The 24,918-nt window shown below is 42.0% G+C and overlaps 1 protein-coding gene across 4 annotated transcripts in view; it reads left to right on the forward strand.

Moving 5' to 3' along the window:
- Positions 1–24,918, forward strand: part of FAM168A (family with sequence similarity 168 member A) — a 138,974-nt gene that overhangs the window by 16,020 nt on the left and 98,036 nt on the right. The window contains exon 1 of one of the 4 annotated variants that reach the window (XM_015888194.3): positions 16,922–17,042. The exons of 1 other annotated variant lie outside the window; for it this stretch is intronic. In XM_015888194.3, coding sequence (XP_015743680.2) covers positions 16,978–17,042 — 65 coding nt within the window. In that variant the 5' untranslated portion in view covers positions 16,922–16,977. Of the gene's footprint in view, positions 1–16,921; positions 17,043–24,918 lie in introns of those variants that run through there. 2 more of the 4 variants (XM_007428934.3, XM_007428935.3) reach the window with 2 other exon arrangements.

The raw sequence follows: 24,918 nt of genomic DNA on the forward strand, positions 1-24,918 counted from the left end.
TGATCATGTGCAATACAGCAATCACATAATTTTTAAGACCAGCCTTTCCCCTTATTTATTGAAGAATTGGAGGCTGTGCAAAAAATAGGACCAAGATTAGAGTGTAGATGTCTCTGTAAAAGATCAACTATTACAGAGTCCAGGTGTGTGTGTGTGTGTGTGTGTGTGAGAGAGAGAGAGAGAGAGAGAGAGAGAGAGAGAGAGAGAGAGAGAGAGAGAACAAAGCCAAGGCTTTAAATCCTAGGTCACTTTATCCTACATCTTTGGGTGCTCTTTTTCCAGACTGGAATTTGGAGGGCACCTGAACCATGTAGACGTAACAGGGCTGCTGGTTGGTAGCTCTTTACTCTGTATCTTGCCAGCTTTGCCCCTCACCATTTTGAGTCTACTTTTGTGTGTGGTGCAAGTGAACAGAATCTTCCAAATGTTAAAAATGCAAGGGCAGAAAGCCAAGGATTGTTGTGAGTCTGCAGCAATAAAGCTTGGGTTGGCAGTTTTAATTAATACTGAAGGTTTATTGGATGGAATTTGCCTCTTCAACCTTCCTTTATTTTTCCAGGGTCATGACTCTCCTTCTAGTTTGTTTTTATGGTGGATCCTCATCTTTGCCTCATCCTATGAGTTCCTATCACAAGCATTTCCACTTCTCTTTCCAGTCTTCCTCCTCTGAGATTGCCGCATTCAAGGAAATGATTCTGCTGTCCTGGTCATTTTGCCACGGTCATTCTGCAACCTGGCATTTTAGCCTCTCTACTGAAATGGACTGTCTTATTATCTTGTTCTGAAATTTGGTTTGATCTCTTGGTTTTCCACTGGAACTTGATCCCTAGGTCAGTGATCTTCCATCATGGCATTTGCATGTGGTCATGTCCTAAAATGTGTTTTCTCTAGGAAGTGCCAGCGTCCTTTTCTGTCAGACTATACAGTCTTTTTTCTGTCGGGAATTCAGGCAGAGGCAGTGTAATGAGATGCATTTTGGAATCACGTTATTCAAGGCCTCAGTGATATCTTTTCAGTACGATATCAATTATAGATTAAGAAGCTTTGGCACAGTTTCTACATGGTATAGAGAAAGAGTGCTAGCACATAAAAATACTTGAATATAACAGTCTGCATCTGGGACTCAGTGAGGTTCTAATTAAGCAGCTTAATAATAAACTTTTTCATCTGCCTCATGATGTATAGCAGCAAACTGTTACTTGTGAGAGCTGTGCCTTGTGTGGAAGAACTGCAGGTTTAATTAAGGAATCAGGGATATTAAAATCAATAAATGTTTTGGGCAATGCTCAGCTGTTTTATCTTAAGTGAGATTTGTTTATCAAGATGGGACAGGCCCACTTCATGTGTTCAGCACACCATTTCTTTCTGAAAGCACAATCATCTTTGTAGGTCTATGTCTGTTGTTGATACTAATTGGCCTTATATGCTAATCCAGGTTTTTAAACTGTGGTTTGTTGAACAAGCCATGGACAAAGGTCACACGGCATGCTAAGCCATAATGCGGCTTGTTTGAGGCATGTTGTGTTTAGGCCGTGCCACCACCGTCTGCTACATCCAGACAGACAGCAAATAGGGCTAGGGCAGCCTTTACACAGGTTCATCTTGTGTACCAGTTGCACCCTTTCCTGGACCGGGGGGGCCTTGCTCACTGTCACCCATGCTTTAGCCACCTATTGGTTGGATTACTGTAATACACTCTACATGGGGCTGCCCTTGAAGACCACGTGGAAGATATAACTGGTCAGCATACAGCAGCACACGCAGTTCTAGGCACTTGATGTTTTGCCTGTGTTAAACCTTGGCTTCCAGTTGCTTTGTGGGTCAATTCAAGGTACTGTTTATCATCCTTAAAGGCCTATATGGCCCAGGCCAGGCTATTTGTGGGACCACCTCTCCCTGAGGGTATCTGCCTGCCCCACCAGGTCAGATAGAGTGGGTGCATTCCAGGTCACTTCCCTTAAATGTCCCCATCTGGTGGGACCTTGGAGGTGTGCCTTTTCCATGGCTGCCTCCACCCTTTGAAACAACCTCCCCTCTGAGATTTGCGCCCCCCACCCCCTGCCTGACTTCTAGAGGACTGTGAAGACCTGACTCTTTACCCAGGCACTGGACTAGTAAATGTAAATGTACAGTTGGTGGGATGTCGCAGCACTGTGATGGGATATGTGATGATGTTGTGGGGTTTTGTGGGGTTTATTTTTCTGGTTTTGGGAATGATAAGCCATCTAGGATTATCATATATAAGCTAGGTGGCCATGTAAGTTTCCTAAATAAATAAATCAGTTGCCACCAGGAAGTTGAAGGGTGAAGCCTAGACTGGGAAGCTGAAAACTGACTTGGAAGAAGGCAGGAGCAGAATAGCCCCACACAGTTGTCCAGAAAACAAGATGGAGGTGCCCGTGAAGCCACCGGCAGTCCTGTTCAATTCAAGGAGGTCTTCCTGTTGCATTTTATGAGAGCATTCTGGCTTTCTTCACTGTACATACAAGAAATCAAGAAATGAAGTAACGTGGCAGCGTCACCGCAGCTAAGTCTTCAGATGTTGACGAAAATCATAAAAATGAAGGATCAGAAGAAGAACTCCTGATTATAGTAATAACAATACCTCAGATTCAGAAAATGAGATTAGTGGATCTTGCTTTTATGTGGCAAAATTATTTTGACCCTTGGGATTTTTCTCCTTTTTTCATTGTTTTTCCTCCTGAAAATTAGGGCATGTGTTTGATGGAGGAGAAGATGCACTACTGTACTGTAGTTATGATTTTTTCTGTTTTCAGTATTAACTGAAAGGAAGAGAATCTATATTCCTTAGAGTTCAGCTGCTCATAGTTCTGTCTGTAACAAAATATTGTAAATAGTCATTTCAGTTATTATCTGAATAAAATATATCCATATCACCCATAGATAGCCAGTTTGGTGGAGTGATTAAGGCATCAGGCTAGAAACCAGGAGACTGTGAGGTCTCATCCAGGCTTAGGCACAAAGCCAGCTGGACGACCTTGGGCCAGTCACGCCCTCTCAGCCCCAGGAAGGAGGCAATGGCAAACCACTTCTGAAATCTTGCCAAGAAAAATGCAGGGACCTGTCCAGGCAGTCACCAGGAGTCAACACTGACTCGAAGGCACAGACTCATATCACCCATAGACCATTTTATCATGCACCAAAATAGCTGTAGATAATCTTACATCTCTAGCACCAGGCTGTACCCAATTAGCCTCAAATTTACCAATTTTAATATAGTACATGCATAATTGAATTTGTCCAATTGTAATTACAGTAGAGGTTTGCGATACTTGTGAGAATATGGAATATAATACACTAAATGTTTACTATATACTTTTTCTGTTTAGGAGGGAAAGGATTGGGGGATGGGAGTAGAAATACCCAAGATTGATTTTGTGTACGTGTGTGTGGCTTCTGAGATTTATTAAAAATGTCAGTTGTTCAAGATCATTCAATGGTCTGTCTGCACAGTAAACCTGGAATAGATTGACTTCATGTGCAAAAAAACTGGTTTTAGTGCTGATCAAAACAGTGCCTCGGGTTTTGAAATGCTCTTTTCTCAAGATGGAGGAAATGCTAGTATAGCTACAGGGATAAAACTGTACAGGATTTTTTTTGCATGTATGTATCTATCTTGTGTTGGGGGGCAGATACAGAAAAAATTGTGCCTTCACTACAGGGCAGTGTGCCATCAATGAAACATGTAAGAATGGAGTTTTACTGTTCATTTAAATTTAGCCTTATCTCTCTGTACAGAATAAGAAATGAAGTTTGAGTCACTTTGAAAAAGGTTTGGATTTGCCCCAGACTATTTGCTCTAAGCATGCTATAACCACTACCAAAGAGGTCTGTGGATTACTTTCCTTTTTAGCAGGCAGAGTATAATCCAGTGTTTCTCAACCTTGGCAGCTTGAAGATGTGTGGACTTCAACTCCCAGAATTCCCTTGCCAGCAAAGCTGGCAGGGGAATTCTGGGAATTGAAGTCCACACATCTTCAAGTTGCCAAGGTTGAGAAACACTGGTATAATCACTGAAAAATTACAGTAGTGAAAATGTGGAATTTCTACTTCCGCAGCATTCCTTGAGTCACCATACACTGGGGCACTGTTATTTATTGTCACCGCCTAGATGGGGCTCTTCATATTTGCCCCACTCCCATTGCTTCAGTCAGAGGGGGTTTTGAATTTCTTAACCTGTTCTTTAGTTTAGCCTTATTGGCTGGGAATTCTGGGGTTGCGGTCCCAACACACGGAGGGTGCAACGCGGGAGTGGCGAGATTGCAGAGCAGGTTGAGTCTAGACGCCTTTTAAAAATGTCAAAAACCAGTGGAGAAGTCTAGTAAACACGAATAAGCCACCTTTGCAAGGACAATTTTCCCTCTGGAGATGAAAGTAATTTCCCCCCCACTCACAAGAGGTCTGATTGCTGGGAGTAGATTGTTTTTGTAATCTTGGTTTTTCTAAAGCCGTTCCAGGGATAATGGCCTCCGTGGGACTGGGGGGTTGGGAGAATATGTGTGCATCCGATCACAATTCCTGTATCGAGGAAATATTCACAGCAGGGAGGACTTTTAAGAGGTTGCAAACTCAGAGGACATTTTGCAAAGCTTTTTTTTTTTTCTGTTGCTGTTAACGCAAGATCTGGAAAAGCTGAAGAATAACTTCAGGTCCTTGTTGGTTCATCCCTAACACTTTTAATCCATCTAGACTAAGGTTCGCCTTTCATTCAGAGAAAAATCATAGGAATGGTTAGCATGGGAAAATAGTCATTATTTCAGGTGTGTAGAACATGGGTGTCTTACCTATCCATCAAAGGGCCCCAACAATGCTGGGGTGAGGGTTCATGGAGAGTTACATCTGCGTATTAGGAAAAGGCACCTGTGGGCTTGTGAAGGCTTGGTAGAAGTATTGATAGAAGAAATGTGTTGTGACAAGGATCTTTTGAATTTCTTGGATCGAGGTACTATCTCAGTTTGTTGTACGTAACTTGTGATTGGGCTGTACGTAGCTTGCAGCTGGATTCTACACACCTTGTGGATGGGTTGTACATTCCCAACTGCAAGGCATCTGCAAGGACCTTTGTTAGCTTCTAGCTGGACTAGTTGAAGGAGAGTCAGTGGTTGCTATACAGGTAGTCCTCGCTAGGCTGGGAGGGACCAGAATTTCTGTTGCTAAGTGAAGCAGTTGTTAGGCGAAACATCACATGACCACACCGCTTAGCAATGGCAGTTCTGGTAGCGCCAGTTGTGGTTGTTAGGCCAGGACTGTGCCGTCATTAAGTGAGGACCTCATTCTTCTGCTCTGTCACACTTGCCTCCACTTCAGCTCCCCCCACCTGCCTATCTCCCCCCTCACCTCTGCCCTTCTGACTGCCCTGCACTCTGCCACCACCTACCCCTGCCGCCCCCAGCTGACCTTCGCCGTCTTCTTGCTCCCACTGCTGAGGCATGCCCAGCTGAGGCAGCTGCTGTCTCTTCGCGCGGCCTCTGCAACGCCCGACTCTTCCACGTGAATTGCTGTGAGCTGCTTTTATTGCCCAAAGACGACCAAAAAAACCCCCCAAAAAACGAATCAGGATAGCGAGGGCATTTTAAGTCCCCATTACTTTCTGCCATACTTAAAGAATAGAAGGATGAGCCATTTTGTCCTGACTTATGTACAACAACTGGAATAGGGCAAATGGAGACAGCATTTGGGATGCTGGGAACTGCAAACCAATCACTGGTCGTGATAGTTGGAACAATTCTAGACCAGATTATGAGCTATCATTTGAAAACGATGCAGTTCTTAAAAATCAGCATGGATTTGTGGAGAATAAGTTCTGCCATATTACCTTTATTTCATCCCCCCCCCCCATAACTTCCTTAGTAGATTGTGGGGAAAGCTGTGCATATGTCACCACAGCGAAGCGGTGATGTCATTCAGATTAGGAAGCTAAGTGAATCTGGGCTGGATGGCGTGGGAGGTGGAAAACCATTCCTGGGCCCCTCTTCAGACCTAGGGTGGTATTGATGGCGTTTTGAGCAAGTTTTGAGGCTCAGCCTAGGTGTCTTCCAGACGTTCATTGATGGCTCGAGTGAAGAGGTGGAGCAAAAGCATATCAAATTAACCGATGATACAAAATTGAACCCAATAGCTAAAACCCTAAAAGACAGAGACAAATGCTGTGTTCTTTAGTTAGGAGAAGAAGCTTAAATGCTCAGGGTTAGGATAGGCAGGGATACCTGACTTGGTAATATTGTAGGAGATGGGCTGTGCTCGTCTGTGGTGGACAAAAAACTGGAGGAGCCTGGTAGCCCCTTTTCAGAGTAACAAATTGTATTCGAAGGCATAGGCTTTTGTGAGCTACAGCTCACTTTAGCAGATCTGAATGCTAAATTAAAGCCACTCTGCTGCATGTGATGGAGGGACCTGCGGTTCACAAAAGTTTATAAAGTTTAATAAAATATGTTAATTTGAAAAGGGGCTACCAGACTTCTGATTTTTGGCTAACTTACTAATAGTACATGTGAAGAGGAGTTTGTTAGGGATGTACAGGCGTTGAATTCCATCGCCAAGCGGTGAACATAACAGGTTAAAACAGTTGTGTATTTTCTCCAGGATCATGTGGTAGCTGCAGAGGTGTGATGGAATGGAATTATGAAGGCCAGGCTCAGGGAGATAAACATTTTCTTAGCTCCCCAGAAGAGCGTGGGAACTTTAAGAGGATGAGGCTGGTACCTCTCTGAGGAATTCATGGTGTTGTGGCTGGCTGGCTTGGGAGCTGGGGTTTCAGTCTGGGAAGATTTTGCTAGAGGATGTAGCTAATAAACATAACTGGACTGAATTTGCATTGTCTCTTGGAGTTCCTTGGGCTAGGCCTGACAAGAGGGCACCCATGTGTTCCCAGGAAAAAGTGCCACAATTTTAAGGTGTTGCAGAGAGGTGCTACATTCACGCTCCTACACTCTCCAAAGCACTTTCTGGAAGTCAGATCCAGAGTGCAGCACAATCCTGTGGATGACAAAATGAACATGGGTCAGCTGTTTAACCCGGCTGAGAAAGAGGCAAACACCGTTTTAAGCTGCATTAACAGAAGTGTAGTTCCCCCCCCCCAAAAAAGAATTAATAGTTGCACATTATTCTGCGGTGATAAGGTCTAACATCAAGCAGGTTTAGGATCCCTTCAGAGAAGGGCAGCGTCAGCTGGAAAGCAGATCCCATCCTGTTTCGCTCTCCTGCCAAAGGGCAGGACAGTAGCGCTCAACTACAGGATGGCTGATTCTATACCTTTTTGCTCTCAAGGTACGGCGCAGGTGTCCAACACAAAGTTTAAAAGCATACTTACGGAATGAACAGTTATTCTGCTTGTTGAGGTTGCATTGAACTAGGGCGAGCGTGTGTGAGATAGTTACTCTGCCTTTAGGAGTGTGGTATTATTTTTACAGCGCTAGTCAGGCCTCTTCTCAGTTGCTGCCTTCCTTCAAGTTTACTCACTGTGTGGTGTTTTGCATTTTTATACTGCTGGAATTCAATCTGTAGCTGTGCTTGGAATGGTAGCCCATCTGTGCCTCACATCCAAAAACCCTGTATGTGACATAAAATAAGTTGCCTCTCCAGCAGCGTGTAGCTTCTGTTCCTCTCAGTGGTGATAGAGATAGACATCCTATCCTTTCTTCCTCGAAGAAAAAGAAGTCCCTTAAACATCTTTTCATCCTCCCCTAAAGTACCAGCCTGCTGCTCCTCGTTATAAATTTAGCCAGACAGCTTCTGTGGGAAAAGTACACATCTTACACTCTGCCAATAACTGGGTTCAAAGCCTGCGTTTTAAGTAAAGGATTTCATTAAACAGCAAACGGGTTTTTTCCCCCCCACAAAAGACACAGGTAAAAAAAGCATGACCAAATTCAGTGTAGGTTTTATGTGCCATAAACATTATTTCAGTAAGCAAAGTTTACTACTCCTGCTGTATCACTGTGGCGTAGGTCTCTTAAAATGCAATTTCTCCCTATAGCAACCCTCTTATTTAAAATTGTAACTTGTACACACCGCAGAATACACACATCGGGTGGCCTGTGCTCGAGGTTAATAGCCTCTGGTATGTAGAAAACCTTCTCTGTAATCCTGGAAGGAAAATGTTTGTAAAATTGGCAGAGGATTAGTTTCCTTCCCAAATAACTAATAGGTAAAATTACTTTGTGGGCAAGATATATTTGGCGTCTTATTTACACGGTTGCCTTAGGAGCGTACCAGCTTAAGTATTGCTATTCTGTCTTGACTGGTTAAATCCTTACACCCCCATCCTGCTATTCCCTTTTGGTATAAAAATAAAGATTACGATTGTGGCAATAAATTATCCACCAAACTCTGTTTGGAAAAGTTCCATCTGAAGCAACTTCTGGAACCTTAAGAGAGATGGAGGAAGCCTTGACTGCAACGTCTGGAGAAGACATCTGGATTTTGAGACAGGGAGGTGGGCACGGCTGGGGGAAGAACGGCTAACCATTTACAAAGCACCAATTTACCAGCTGGCTACCCCTGACCTCTTCCTGCACAGTTCTACTTCCTCTCCTTGCTTTCCTTCCCCCTGGCCTCCCCCCACCACCTCCAGGCTGCACCGGGTTGCAGGTTGCACTGAGTTGTAGGTGCTCTTTTTATTTTCTAAGGAAGTTTGAAAACTCATATGGAGCTCCAAGGAATCGGGGGAATTCAGAATGAAGCTGGAGATTGGTATTTTGCAGTATGCAGCTTCCCTTTTCTGTTGCTTAAAACTGCAACATGTCAGATAGAGCCTGATGATACTGTGGGATAAGTCTGTCGCACGGGGGTAGCCTTGGATGATCCTTCAGGATCCTAGCATGAAATTAGTGCCCCCCCCCTTTACAGCTCATGGCCAAATACTAGGAAAGAAAAGAGTGTAGCTCTTGACCGTTAAAAAGCTGCCCAGTCCAGAACAAAGTCTAGTGATGGATGCAGAGTTAAGGTAAGGTCCAAGTCTGGCCAAGAATTGTGATTGGTTACAGAAAGAAAGTTCTTGCATTCTTGCACACAGTTTCACCCTGTTCTTTCAGGATTAACAGGCCAGGAAGCTTATTCATGGGTAATGGTGTTGTCTTCAAAAGCAGCCCCATGAACAATGTTTTACAGTAGTCCAGATGTGTAGTGAGGAAGGTGTGGGTCACTGTAATCAAGGCTTTGTGGTCCAGGATGGGCTGTAACTGATGCACCAGGTCTCAGTTTCTCCAAGAGTGAAAGCTGGCAGCCAAGGATGGGGGGCCAGTGGTGAAGTGCTGTGGGCAGCGTAGCTTTCTTCTCGGGTAGGTTGTGAGAATAAAATGTTGGGGAGGAAAAGACCTTGAGTTTTTTGGTGGTCTGAAAAATCCTTTTACACCCATCCAGCCATGGAGGAAAGCAGCTTTGGACTTTTACTGCAGTATTTTGAGGAATGTTTCTAAGGAGATATTTGTTCTGCTGGAGCTTCCCTGGTTAATGGCAGAAGCAGCTTATAGAAAGAAGCAGTTTCTTGTATAAACAGTACTGAAAAGATTTGGGGTCTGAAGCCACTCCTCCTCGATTGACTGGAATAGCATCCCCTAATTTTAGCTCCTTCTGCCTGGATGGATGACTGTGGGGTTGGAGCAGTCTGTAGGCTACCTGAGGCTCCCGAATCTTTTTTGAATCCCCAACCCCCTCCAATAACCAGTTTGGTGGAGTGCTTCTCTGTCCATCCTTAATTTTGCCTTTGGAGTTCATGTTGACGCTGTCCCACCTTACTTCTCTTTGTAGCTCTTCTTCCTTCCCTCCTTCTTCTAATCTCTGAAGAAGGCAGTCTGTTGGATATCTGTGTCTCCACCTCTCTGGAGTTCCCTGGGTTGGAGGAAAGGTGAGATGGAATTGAAGAGCTGTTTATTCATTAGAAGTAGTTAGTCATTTGATTTATATCCCACGTTTCCTCTAAGAGTTCAAGGTGACATTCATAGAGTTCCCTCCTGCCATTTTTCCCACAACCACCACCCTGTGAGTTAGGTTGGGCTCACCTGGTGAAGTCTGTGGCTGAGGATGGACTTAAATCAGGATCAGATTGACGTGATGCTGACACTCTCCCCAGTCCTATTTAACATCTGCATGAAGTTTCTGGGTGAGGTCAGGGTTGTGTATCAATTTGCTGATGATATCCAATTATATATCTCAACCTGTGGGAATATGGAAGGGGTGAACAGATTCAGGTTCAACTGTAGCAAGACTAAGTGGCTGTGAGTTTTGGGGCTATCCGGTTCATTCATTCTTGATCGGGTTGTACTCGATAAACTTGTGCACAATTTGGAGGTCTTTCTAGACTATTGGCTCCTTCTGGAAGAGCAGGTGGCAACTGTGGCTAGGAGGGCCTTGGTACAAATTTATTTTGTATGCTAGTTGTGTCCGTTTCTGGATTGGGGACCCTTTTCACAGTCACTCATGCCTTACTCACCTCTTGTCTCACTTACTGCAACACATTGTACATGAAGCTGCCCTTGAAGTCCACTCAGAAGCTACAGCTGGTCCAGAATGTTGCAAGTGGTACACCTAGGTACATCATCAAGAGGCAACAGATTGAGAAAGCTTGAATAGCTAATCAGAAGGTAGTATAAACTCCTTGCATCTTACTCCACTGACTTGGAGTGTTAGAGGTGGTAATGAATGCCACCGAGTGTCAGACATTTTTATTATCTTCTGGAACTGTCACAGAGTTAAGAAACCTTCATACTGTTTTTCTTGATGATGATGCTTGTCCACAGGTGCTGCAGGTAAAGCTTTTCCCAGTATGTAGATTAAATTCTGGAGAATAGTTCACCTGCCGGTTGCATAGCTCTATTATAACATAAAATGCTTCCTGGGGAAAAAAATTAGCAAGCCTCAGATGGAGATAACTGTTGACAATCAGTTATTCTGGCCAGAATGTCCAATTAAGCCTCTCCTTTTTTCATGGTTTTGCTCTTTTTGCTTTTTCAGACCATTTAATTGAGCCAGGGATTAGCAATACTATGCCCACAACACTTTCAAAGGCTCCATAGCATCTCAAAATTAAATACAAATTGATCTTGAAAAAATAACACTAAATAATTGAAACAGTGTGAGGCTGCACAATTTTGTATGTTTTTGCTGTTATCACTTGAGAGCTTTTGAGATTTCAGGAAGAATTGGTATTCTTAGGTGGGGGTGGCCTGAAGTTTTGAGAATGAATTCACAAAAACTTTCAAATCATTTTAGTTCAATTGATTTCCCATTTGGGGAAGTGTCACCTGTGCCTAGAAGGGCTGAGCCTGGGTTAAGCTGATCTATTATTACTCCTTACTGAACTGGGCCTTGCAACAATGTGAGTTTTCATGCTTACAATGTTGGCTTGCTACTTTAGAATGCAGTGAAAACCACAATTGACCACAGTTCTAGGCAAAATACCTTTGAAGTCTTTTCAGCTAAGGAATATGCTTTATTTGTCAAGCAGCCTTTTCTGTGGCAGCCCCCACCCTTTGGAACAGCCTCCCCAGTGGGATTTGCCCCCACCCCCAGCCTTCCAGAGGGCCGTGAAGACCTGGCTCTTCACCCAGGCATTGGGCTAGTAAATGTAAATGTAGAGTTATGGGATGTTGTGGTGCTGAAATAGGATTTGTGATGTTGTTGTGGTTTTTTGGAGGGTTATATTTATTCTGATTTTATGGAATGTTGTTGTGAACCACCTACGGTTATCATGTATAAGTTAGGCAGCCATATAAGTTTTCTAAATAAAGAAGATATCTATCGATTATCCTCCAATTAATTTTTTATCCCATCCTGTTTCTTGAACCTAAAGCTTACAGTAGAAGATATATGTTGAGAACAGTTTTGAAAAATATTCCTTAGATCTTTGATAGTTTAGCATGCAATAAGATGGAAGCCTCTTGCTCCTGGAATAACAGATGGATGCTGCAAATTGCAGCTTTTGTTTTCAAATTTAATATCAGGTTTATCTTCTGTTGGTAAATATGTTTTCTGTTCAAAGTCTGTGAATATCTGTGCAAATATAAACAATTGCTGATATTTGCTTACGTAATTTCAAATCATATTTCTGCAACTGATAAGCTAAAGACATTTATTTTAACAAACAATGAGCTCTGGAGGTGAGAATGGTGATTGTATATTACTAAGGAGATTTTTTTCTTAAGACGAAGAGAAAGCAGAGCATCAGTTTGGGTGCAGGAAGGGCCATGAAGAATAATTGGGTCCCAGTGGGACAGGAAGGGGGAAAGAGATTTATCTGTAGAAAGTGTCTGCTTTGAAAGAAGATGGCTGTAAGTTTAGGGGGAAGCATAAAAAAAGTAGAAAGAAGGTAGCCGTTCTAAATACCCTGCTTGTCCTTCTCATCCAACCTCCTCTCTGAATTAGTGTTCATTCATTTCCTTTTCTGCAACAGGAGAGTCAGAACTCTTTCTCACAGACAGTCTTGTAAAAATGGAATGCTAATAATTTGTGCAAAGGAAGGGTCACGAAAAAGAGGGTGATGCATTGAAGCCAGTATATGGGTTGGGATCTTGAAGCTGATGCAGAATGTGACAGAAACCCAGGAATGCTGAGACTGAAGCGCATCTGTTCATATACAGCTGAACTATAAAAAAAACAAAGTCCCCTTTTCCTAGGGAGCCATTTGTGGAGGTAGGTAGGTATCCATCCAGAAAATGTCAGCTCTCTGCTCCATCTCTGCAATCTATTGTTTTGTCAAATGCCTGAGCACCCAGCCATATAACCGAGTATTTGTGAAAATACAAAGGGCAAAAGCTTTGCCCTCTAGCTCAGCAGGGATAATGACTTTGGCTGAGCTCATCTGTTTGCTCTTCAGACCAAACCAGCGCCAGGGTCTAAACCCTTTGACTACTACATGGCTTTCAGGCTAAAAATAAAAATTCGAAGGGGAAGGCTTTCCAGGGCTATCAGGGCTGAATTCTGCATAAACACCTTTTCAAATCAAGTGTAAAATAAATGCTAGGAAAGACCTTGTTGAAAGGGTCTTGGTGGGTGACTGGGTTAGTGATCCCTTCTTCCCTGGAAAGATAATACCCACTTTCCAGAGGGTAGCTGAGATAGCTTAGAGGAAAAGGTTTACTGCTTTTCCATCCTGCCTTTTCCTGCATTTGTCCTACATACCTTTGCTAGCTGGAAGTAGCAGCTCTTGCTTCTGATGTATAATTTACTGCTTTCTCCTGCTGTATCAGCCTTGTTTGTGCTGTTAAGTGTGTGTTTTCAGTTTGCAGTTGAACATGCTGTATAGAATGTACCTGGGTTGCAAAAGGCTTTTGAATTACAGAACTTAGCTGTCATAGCCTTTCCCACTTCCTGTTTCCTACCGGCCTTACCTTTATGAATAACTATTGAGGATGCAAATTTGGTTTACTTTGAAATAGCCTGAAGACCATCCTGCCACACCATTCTCTTCATAAAACATTTGGGAATTGTCCTTGAACTGGGCTTTGGGGGCTCCAAGGACTGGCATTGTCATTCTTTGTTTTTGTAATGCCACATTGTCATGAAATCTGAAGGCTTATGAGCCACTGCAAATTATTGTGATTAAGATCCACCTTCAGACATGCCCTATGAAAGCTGTGGGTCAAAGAACAAGGGTTACTGTTTAGTTGGAGGCAAATTAAGACTTCAGCTTTCTTGGCAAGCTTTAATTTAAATTTCAGACAGTGTATGTGGGAGAGCCAGCTGAAATTCAATGCCTGAGGGAGCCAATCAAATGCTGAAGCTTGAGAAACCTTCAAGACAAAGTGAAACATTAAATCACATATGGTGTCATTTATGAATTCTCATACAGCATAAGACTTGTAGACTTGAAATTCCTAGAGTTGAGTTCAAATTTCTTTTCAGTTATGAAGCTTATGGACCCAACTGGATAGTCTTATCTTTTAGAGTTATTGTATGCACCAAACAAATGTGAAAGCATGTCATGCTTCCCTCTGAGCTACTTTAAATCTCAAAAGGGGATTTCTGTGCCAAATTCCTACGGGTGACAAATATTAGACCCCAAAGAAATTTAGTACTCAAGACAGAGTGTTTGGCTTGCTAAACTTTTCATGGTGTTCTTGACGTGGGATAGAGTAATCAGGAAGGCATTCCAAGGAAGGAATGAGAGGTCAGATATCTTCATGTGGACTGGATAAATGCATAGACTGATCACAACAGAGGTAACACTTCTAAGTCCCCAGAAGTATTGTGGTATAGAAAAAATGATCCTGGAATTTGTCAAAAGGAAATAGACTAAACTTTATCCTAAATCCAGCTCAGGATTTAATACAGGGGTGGACAAATATAGGGGTTGGAGCTACAGCTTAGTCTTTCAATCATGAAGAGAGCTTCAGGAGGCTTTCTGATGAAATGATGGAACTGGAAGGGAGGGACTAATTTCTTAGACCTTTGGGGGGGGACTTAAATGGTGGGGACAAGAGCAGGAGGCGTCTGAGAGGCAAAGCACTCCTATTTCCCTCCTTAAAATTTCCCAAACAGCCTAAACTCAAGTCTCTGGATTTCAGCAACAAAACACCAAGTTTCAATGCAGCCATTTCAGGCCAGTTTGGGGGAGTTTTAAGGATGGAGGTAGGAGGAATTGACCTCCCAAAGGGCAACTAAGATGATCCAGGGGCTGGAGCAGCTTCCCTATGAGGAAAGGTTGTGACATTTGGGGCTTTGTAGTCTAGAAGGGAGGCAAAAAAGAGGGGACATGATGGAGGTGTACAGAATTAAGCATGGTGTGGATAAAGTAGACAAGGAGAAGCTATTTTCCCCTTCCCAAAATACTAGAACCAGAGGCTACCCAGTGAAAATGACTCCTGGAAGAATCAGGATAGACAAATGGGGAAAACATTTTTTTACACAACTCATAATCCAACTTTGGAATTCATTACCACAAGATGTGGTGCTAATTACCAGCTTGGCTAGTTTGAAAATAGGTTTGGACCGGTTCGTGGAAGTCCTGGGGATCCGTGGCTCTTAGCCTTGATGTCATGGGACTACCTTTGAAGGCCATCTGCTGGGAGACAGGTGGGCTTCCTTGGGCAGTTGGTTGGCTACTGGGAGAACAGACTAGATGAGCCAGGGGTCTGATCCAGAAGGGCATGGCATATATTCTTATGTTCTATACTCATGGAGGAAGGGAAGCTGAAAAATTGCATTGCTGAAAATCAGCTGTTTCCTCCACCAGAAGTCAGCAACCAATCTTGGTGCTATGTCTGCAAGTCGTCCATCCTGGATCAACGTAAGAAATGAATTGAAGACAACTGACTATAGCACAATCTGCTTTTTTGTTACTGTTGCTGTTATCTCTTTCTTTCTTTCTTTCTTTCTTTCTTTCTTTCTTTCTTTCTTTCTTTCTTTCTTTCTTTCTTTCTTTCTTTCTTTCTAGATGACCTGTCATGCAATGCAGAATGCAGAATTTAATACACATTTAAATACAGTTTTTTTTTTACTACAATGTAAACATCCATTAGTAAAGGTATAAAGAAATACAATAATGCCATAAGTAGTTCATTTCCATTTGATTTAGTACATAATAGGTGGTGAAATTACTGAGGAAGCTGCAACAGTTACATTTAACTTCAGAAAAGTATTGGTAAAAATGAAATTGAAAAGGAAAATCAAAAACCCACCATGCTTGTGGGTTACTCAAAACCACCACAACAGAAGCTCAACTACAGGTATATATGACCAGCCCAGAATACCACCATCCAAGGAATTATTAGAGATAGTCAGGCTTCATTTAGAAAATATAAATCACTCTCCAATAAAAAGAAAAGAAACCTGCACAGAAGAAATGCAAAAAGGCAATAAGCTTACAAACAAGATTTTGGGCAATGAATAGTGTGAATATTCTTGAAATGCATCAGAAGTCAAGAATCAAGAGTAGCAGTTGGATTATTGAATGGCAAGAACGTTGAAGGAGTGCTGAAGATCAATAAGTTGCAGAGGAGCCGAATGAAATTTTTGCATCTGCTTCAGAGCTGAAGGTGCAAGGCAATGGCCCAGCTGATACTTTCAGGAGAGAAATTTGGGAAATGATGACAGCAGAGAATGTTTTGATTCTTATTGACAAATAGACAGCAAACACATCAGTAGGTCCAGATGGAGCTCATTTCAATCTTATATCCGTAACAGGGAAGCTAATGGGAAGAGGAGGAACAAGGGATTGTTTGTTTAATAACATAATTAATTAAAACCTCAGTGACTTGTTATGTGTTAACGTTTATTTTATAAAAAAATATGAAGCAATATAATACCAAAGTAGAGAACTGTTCTGTAATAGGCAGACTGATAGACAGTTAAAAAGGAAAGGGGCAAAAAGGAGAAAAGTAAAGCGAGATTTGAACAGTCCATGATTAACTGACTGGTATCTGATTATTGATAGGATTAATAACACCAGCAGAGAGCCAGCAATCTGGATCCGATTTGGGAGCATACTCAGAGATAGCCTTGGGCTAGTTAGGTTTTCTCCCTGGTTCTCGCTGAGAACATCACTGGGCTTTTTTGCAGGTGGGGTGAGGAACCTGGCAGGGTGACTTGTCACTGATGTGATTGATGGTGGGACAAAAGAATTGCCAAATGTGCTGAGGCTCCATTTAGGTTCTGACGGGCTCGAAGTGATCCTGTCGGTACCAGACACAGGTGCAGAATTTCTAACTGTGGTCGTTGCACCATTTCCAAAGAGCAGTGCTGAAATGCTGCCATTATATGGACAGGGAAGTACCTGAAGTGACCTGTCAGCAACAGGCGTTCTAGCCAAAATAAATAAAAAGGACGATTTTGTGCGTTCGTTGCTGTTACCAACTGCAATTAGATGGCACGTGACCTGCCTAAATATATTAAGCGTTAAACTTAGTGGGCTTTTCCCAGGACCATTTTTCATATTAGCCCCATTGCTTTTAGTACTTCCCTGTGCCTTGAGTATCCTGCTCACAGAAGAGGGGTCACCAGCTGAACAAATTATTAAGGGAAATGAAAACCGAAGTAGATTGTGAACAACAGCAAATTGTGCACAGCGGCTCAAATGGGCAAGTAAGGTAAGTGTAAACAAGTGTGCACTGCAAGGGTATAAAGTCCTAAAGATTTGGGGATTCTGGTAGATAGCTCCATGAAAAGACCAATCCAGTCTGTGTGAGCTGTTAAAAAAAGAAGCAGCACATCATGTGCTAAGGCTTACTAGAAAAGGGATTAAAAAGCCAAGATTGTTATGTTCTTTTGCAAATCTGCTGGAGACCTCGAATAGAATACTGCTTGGTTTCCCCATGCCAAAATATGGTGCTAGAAAAGGCCAGCCAAAACCTAGATCTTTCTCAATCTTAGCAGCTTTAAGATGTGTGGACTTCAACTCCCAGAAGTCCACATATCTTAAAAGTTGCTAAGGTTGAGAAACACTGATCAAGGGGCTGAAAGACCACATTTGTTTGGAGATTTTAGTTTCATAAAGAGTGACTATGGTGGGTCGTAAGAGGATTTTAAGAAGGTATATATGATGTAGAAAGCCCAGATCATTTTTCTTCTTTCTCTTCTTAAGATCATCTAATGAAGCTGGATCGTGGTGCCTCTGTATCAGACAAAAAGAGCTGGATTTTCATAATACCTGAATAACGTATATGAGTTTGTTCCCAGATGTGTCAGTGTCCCCTAATTTATTAAAAAAATTACGATCACCAGGAGGGTACTGAGAACAGCCAATCTCCCTAAGCTGTAAAGTCAGTCCAGTGGAGCTTTGCGAATCAGAATCAGTCTGAAATAAATTTCCCAACTAAAGTGCACTTTATATGAAAGATCAGTTTGCCTAACACCTTTGAAATTACTTTTTGAAAATCTTGGGTTGATCACTGCATTTCCACTGTCAGTCTAACATCCACAATCCCCGTGGCTCTGAAATACATGTATTTTCTTTTTTGCACAATGCTGTTTATTCACTTTCTCAAGGAAGCAGCTGTTGGCATTTTGCCAAGTTATTCACCCTGAGCGTGTCTCTGCTTTTACAACTAACAAGGAATGTTTCTGTCAAATTTGTATAATCTCTTTTCTTAAGAGCCAGTGAAACTTGTTTTGTCTAGACGCCGAACTCTGAAGTGGCTGTTTTTAAATAATTTGGAGATCCCCCTCTCTAACTTCAAGATGGATTAAGTTTATGCAGTTTATCTATTTAAAATAACCTTAAAATGAATTTTTACTTTTCACTGAGTGAAATAACAGTGAACAAATAAAACAACGCTCCATAGCTAGCTAAAGCAGTCTTTCAAAGAAATCTAAATATTATTTAATTAACATTTCAGAGTCAAAATAGCAACAGTGTGCAAAATCAGATAATTTCATTGGATCTTTTATTATTTCTTCAAAGCTTCATCAGCATCTATCCTTGAACAGGTCAGATTTAGCTCTTAGTATAGTTGATACTGTAGAGCAGTGTTTCTCAACCTTGGCAACTTTTAAGACGTGGGGCCTTCAACTCCCAGAATTCCCCAGCCAGCGTGGTGGGGAATTCTGGGAGTTGAAGGCCCCATATCTTAAAAGTTGCCAAGGTTGAGAAACCCTGCTGTAAAGGGACAACTGCTGGATGTGAGTTCCTCTTCTTCAGCAGTATGGTGACCCTGTTATTGACAGTACTGGCAAGAAAGTAAGCTGTAGATAATGTTTGTCACATACAGATTTCATGCTGAAATGATTTCCCTGTTCATTCAAGATTATGCAAAGGAGAATCATTACCAATATTGAGAACTTTGACTAAGACAGTTCCATCTGGTTTTTCATCGTTTTGTTCACACATTGCCATCACATTAGGGCAGTTCTGCTCAAAACAGGCCGCTAATGAGTTCTCCCGAACATTTGGTGGGTGTGTTAAATTGGTTGCTCCTGCTTTGCTGCTTCAGTTTCTGCAGAGTGGTTTCTGGGGAGCATTTTTCTACTTCAGCAACATCATCTTGATTCCTAGAACACTGAAGCCTCAAGTGACCTGCATGTCTTCAGTTTGGAGTTTTCTTGACTTTTTCCTAAATCTTTTCTCATGGATCCATTTGCAGCTGTGTTCTAGACATCTGGAACTGTTTATACTTACTGCTTTTACCATTGTTACCTTTTGGACATGTTGAGGCTCGGGTCTATTTCTCGATTGGTGTCTGCGCATGTTGTTTCAGTAAGGCAAAGATTGTCTTCCCTTGCACAAATGCAAATCATTATGGGTATTGTTCTAGCCATTAAGACTTGCATTAGAAACTTCTCCACCTATTATTTGCCCAGATCTTGATTTCTTTCTTAAACGCTTTGTCCATCAATTTGTTTGTTAGAATACTCAACTGCAAAGACTCTTTACTATGATTAATGTTGGTTGGACATATTTATTTTTAGCAAATGCTTAATCAAGGATTATTGATGGGTGGGATAGCTTATATTTTACAAGTCAGAAGCAAATATCAAAGCGATCACATTAAACAGAGACAAATGCTGAAAATTTTCATTTATGAACAGGAAGTTAGATATAGAGGTATAAGACCAGGGACATGTGGAAAGGAGCTTGGAAATCTAGTTGCTGATAAGTGGAGTCAGGAGCATGTGGTTACTAAAAAGACAGATGCAAGTTAGGTTGTGTGAGTAAAAGTACAGTTAAAAATTCACAGAATGTAATAGTTCCATTTAATTCTGCATTGGAGAGAGATCAACCTTAAGTATTATGTCTAAATTCTGGTCATCACATTTTAAGAAAGATTCTGAAATACTGGATCAGATGCAAAGAATGGAAATAAGGATGATTAGAGAACTGGAAATTAAGTTTTGGGGGAGAGACTGGGGAAACCTGAGGGAACTAGGTATGTTTAGCTTTTTAAAAGATAATCTGGAGAAAAGATATGTGCAATTTTTAGGTAGCTAAAAGGGTGTCACATAGACCAGGATTTTATTGTCCCAGAGTAATAATCTTAACTTACAGGAAAGCAGAAAATCCAGTTGAATGTTGGGAAGAATTAGCAAATTTTAAACGCAGTTTGATTCTGAAACCAATAACCCAGGGAGGTTGTGGGAAATGTTCAAGCAGAGGATGGAAAACCATCTGTAGAGGAGTCTTTAAGTTTCTGCACTGAGCAGGACTCAGTGGCCCCAGTGGCCCTTCCCACTGTAGGATTCTGTGAAAGTGGACGTGAATCAGTCGCCAGAACTGGATTGGGCATCTTAAAACACCTTAAAACTTTGGGGTTTCTTGCTGCGAGACTTCCACGCAAAGGTGTTAAGGAGAACCCTGAACAACTGAAAGAAAGCACTATTGAGAGATTTTGTATGGTAAAGGAACCAGTAACCACAGTTAGTTTATGAACTGTGTGTTGCAGTGCCCTTTTCCTGTTGCTTTTTTTTGTTGGATACACTTCCCTTTTCGTGGTTTTTATGAGCCCATGAAATGGCCTTTTTGCTTTGGCAATCACACCTTCTCATCCTTTTCTTATCCTGCCAGTGGTCATTCCCCATTTTTTAAACTACCCCAGTCTTGGCTATTATGTTATTATAAGTTAATGTGCCACCACTCAGGTTTGTGGACCATCAGTAAGCTGCTGGTACATCAGTCTGCTGTTGGCTGTACAGGCCCAAGTGGGACAGTGAACCAGCCCATCATATGACTTAACTGAAGACCATACTTTCATTCATGGCATGCCTTTGAATGAAGCCTTGGGGAAGGGAAGTCTTGGAAGAATTGCTCCTTGGGTAATGTATTCTCCGTTCAGTGGTTTCTTTATGGTTGTCTTCAGCTCACCCGTTCTCTTTCTTCTGGGTCAATGGATCCTCCTTTTCTTTTCTTCGTATAGTTTTGTGAAGGAATAGCTGAGCCCTTCTCAACTGCAGGATTGTTGCCTTTCCGAGAGCTTCACTCTAATTCAGTTATGAATCATTGCTTTATTTCTCATGTCAAGCTCCAGGAGGATGGCTTAAGTGCTTTTAGTTGACAGTAATTTGAGGCACTCTGCCAAGCCATGTTCAGCTGTTGTCAGACATGGCAGCGGCTAGGGCTGATGTGCTGATAAAGCACCTATTCTGATTACCAATGAGTTTGGTGGCTGTTGGAGTCCTCCTTGTTTTTGCAGGGGCACTAATTAAGAGGCATATTAATGGGGGGCATTGTCCTCAAGGAGTGCAGGGTGGTTGGGACACACTTGGGTGGGAATGTTTGTAAGACCGTTGCCTTTGAAAAAGGAGTATAAAAAGTATTTCCCTGCAATGCTTTCTCCATATTATCAACCTAATGTGGGGCTCTGGAGCAAGATCAAAGAGACACTTTTAGATTATTTAATTTCTTTTAAGACAATTAAGCTGTTCAAGGAAGGGATTGGAGAGTTTCAAAATAAGTTATGTAAAATCTGTGTGACTTTTATCTAAGCAGCTCAGAAGTTGTATTTAGAAAGCAGGTCTCTACTGAAGACTCTGACCAGAACAGTCACTTCTTGTTTGGGGTTTTTTGGGGTGGGTGGGGAAGGAGAGGTTGCTCAGAAAAAGCCTGCAGTCCTGTTGAACTGTAAAAAAAAGATAGGAAAAATAACTGTATTATATTGCCAAGAAATATAAATATATATATATATATATATAAGTTTTATCTCCTAAGCCTATTTATTCAAAAGCTTAAATTAGGGTATAGCCAGTAAGAAGCAATCTTAAAGATAGATAGATAGATAGATAGATAGATAGATAGATAGAGCAAGCAATATGCCTTTTTTTAAAATTTCAGAGCTGTTTGGGTCTTTGAGTATAAATTGTAAGACATCCTACTACCTCCAGACATCACCCATGTCTCCCAGCCTATCTTTCTGGGTGTCTCTCCAAATCTGGAGAGCACTGAGTTGGGAAAGTTTGCATAAAGCTTTCGTAGCAGCAGTTGTGGACAAACTGTGCACAGTATCTAGTATGCTGCTTAATAGAGTTTGTCTCTAGAAACAAGTAAAGGTAGTAATGAAGTGCCCACAACTCTACTCTAGAGGCTGTTGTTCAGACCTAATGATTAGTAAGGCATTCCCATATCTAGATTCAGATGATCTGTATCTGACAGTTGCTTTAGATAGAAGTGTCCAAAGCCTGTCAGTTGCACATGTGGTCAAACAGAATAGAAGTCCAGGCTGCTGTTTTTTAGTTAGGAGTGGGTCATGAAGTCAACCCTCTGTTCAGATCAGGAATCCAAATTAAAGTGTGACAGATGGTTGTCCAACCTCTAGTTGAACATATCCAAGTCATAGGTTACTCTGTGCAACTGCTCTTGTTGTTAGGAAGAGCAGTCAAAAGAATCTGCCTCATAACCATTCTTTCTCCTGTGTTCTTACATCAAGCCAGCCAGACCAGCAGAGAGATCATACATTGCTTGCTAGGCCCGATGCCCCTTGGTTTTCTCCTACCCTTGGAATGAACTATTGTAACTCTTGGTGGGAATAGGTCCTAAGTCCAGATTCCTAGTTTGTTCTTCAAGATCTCTGGCACAGCAGGAAGTATGCATGGCTGTGGGATGAGCTCATCCCAATGTGCTGTGGGGTGAGGGCGTCACTGGATTCATTCTAGATGTGATGCACAACCATACTCATGTGCCCAGCATAATATAGTAAAATGTGAGGCTCTACTCAAATATGAAAAGATGTGCCTGGGTGAAGGGAACCCTTACCTTTCTGTCCTCCATGTGACTTTTCTTTCAGCTTAGCTCCAATATATGATGTGAGAAAGAATTGAGCTATACATGTAGATAGACATAACATTTTTATCAGCACCAGTAGCTACCCCAATTGTATCTCCTTTGTCACTTGGTCTCCTAGTCTAATGATACTGCTTACTGAAGATGTATTGGATAAGAAAGACATATCCTCTTGCTAGCAACTGCTCAGATAGGCCCTTCATTCAGTCTCTGATTAAGGGCATCTTTCTGCCTTGGGGAAGAAGGTTCACTTCCTCCAGGTGGGAATGTTAGGGATCTGAAAAATGATGGGATAAGTTGTAGAAAGGGAGATGAGGAGCTCAGTCAGTTGGTTGCTGGTTGATCTAGATGAACCATAATCTTCTTGCTGTAAATCTGATACCATCTCTAGCCATGCATTTAAAGTAAGCATCAATATACCTACAGTTTTAAAATACGTACTCAGGAATATTCACGTAGAGCAGGGTTCCTCAACCTTGGCGACTTGAAGATGCAAGGCAGGCTGGGGACTTCTGGGAGTTGAAGTCCACACATCTTCAAGTCGCCAAGGTTGGGGAACCCTGACGTAGAGTATTCAAAAAATTGTCATTGCACAGTCACTCCGTTGAAGTAGGTCAGCTCCTGTCTTGTGTTTTCAGACTTTGGGGAGATACATAATTTATCAATCTGCTTTGCAGCATGCAGTAAGAAATACAAGCTTTTCTTTGGTGTAATGATATGGACTGTGCCTTGCCCAGCTACCTCTGCTGTTTAGGAAGTAACAAAACAGAATTGCTAACTGTTCTGCCCTAGCATTAAATTGTTGCATTTGCAGTTTTAAAGAGGCCCGCTTTGCTTTGCTTTTTTGAAAAACATGCCAGTATTGATCAGCTGCTCTCGTCCACGTTACTTTCTTTCACTGCTGTCTGCCATTTTCACCCAAGCCTTCATTACCTTCTGCTGAAATAGCATTTGGTTTAGAAATAACACAAAGAGAAAAGTGGATGCTCATTTCTGTTTTGTACATTATGGGACAAGGCTTCTGCCTCTGGTTCTGTGGTTGATGGAGCTTCCTTCCAATGTTTCTGAAGACTGGAGTAAAGTTGATTCTCTGCCAGCCCTACCCCACCTAGGGCCTTCCAGATTTCAATCCCATTTTCTTTAAGCAACTAGTCATTGGACATGCTGACTGGGGATCATGAGTCCAACTCATCTAGAAGGGGTTCAGTTGAGGAGCTCTGCTTTACAGCTCTGCTCTGCAAGTCTACATCCCAGAGGTATCATATTACCATAGGATCAGTGGGAACCTCAAATTATGAGTTCTTATTTTCAAGTCGAAGCCAAAATATGTGTGTATTGGGGGGAAGGGGAAGAGCATTCTCCTTTGGATTCTTCAGAGATTACAAAGATTTGCCTATCTGGCTGATTTTGTAAGATATATGTGAAAACCAGTTGGGTTTCCCATTTTTAAAATTCAAAATAGAAGATATCCTAGCAGGAGGTAGATTGAAGCTAAGCTGAATATTTTTTCAAACATCTTGATTATCCGATAAAAGAAAAAATGAATTCTTCTCAGGATTATAAACCATTAATTTGTTGGGAACCTTTGGAACAGCAGATGGATCAGTATGCGTTAGGTGGTTTTTAGGGCCAAAGGAAACATTGAGATTGTCAGGATCTTCTCTTACCCCTGTTCAGTCTTACACAACACATCCACGTGAAATCACTGTGACCTTTGGCAGAATCATAGCTCCTCTAATCAGTTCCAAGTCAGGAGTTGGAATGAAAAAAAGATTAGTAGTTTGTCATGCTTGCCAAATCCCTCCAGATGCTTAATCTCCATTCTTTAGTTGCTCTTGCTTGGGAGCAACAACGTATGTCGTGGATCTTGCCAGTTTGGCCTTTTATGGTGAGATGCTTCAAACTGAAGGCCTTTGTGAAAGGGAGCTCTTGCCTGCTTAGGGCCAGCAACCCCTTATGATATTTTGCTTCCTGGGACACCAAATCCTACTTTCATCTATTCCTTCATAGTGTCATTGAAACAGGGCACTTCAGCTGGCTTCTTTGTAGGGCTGGTTGAACCTTCTTAGCAGCCAAGCAACAGGACTGGGTGATCCTCAAGTCACTTAAATATAGAATAGAGGGGTGTTGTGCTCATAGAAGGAGCAAAGCACCTCTGAATCATTTTTGAAGTGTGTCCAGCCCTTGTGAGCAATGCATTACTCAAGAAAAGTCCGGCCTTCTCTATACCCTCTGATGTAGAGCTGCTCCACCTTCTG

Source organism: Python bivittatus, unplaced genomic scaffold (assembly GCF_059951505.1).
Source record: "Python bivittatus isolate LINGU-HERP-01145 unplaced genomic scaffold, Pbiv_v1 ctg000340_np1212, whole genome shotgun sequence".
NCBI classification, from domain to species: Eukaryota; Metazoa; Chordata; class Lepidosauria; order Squamata; family Pythonidae; genus Python; species Python bivittatus.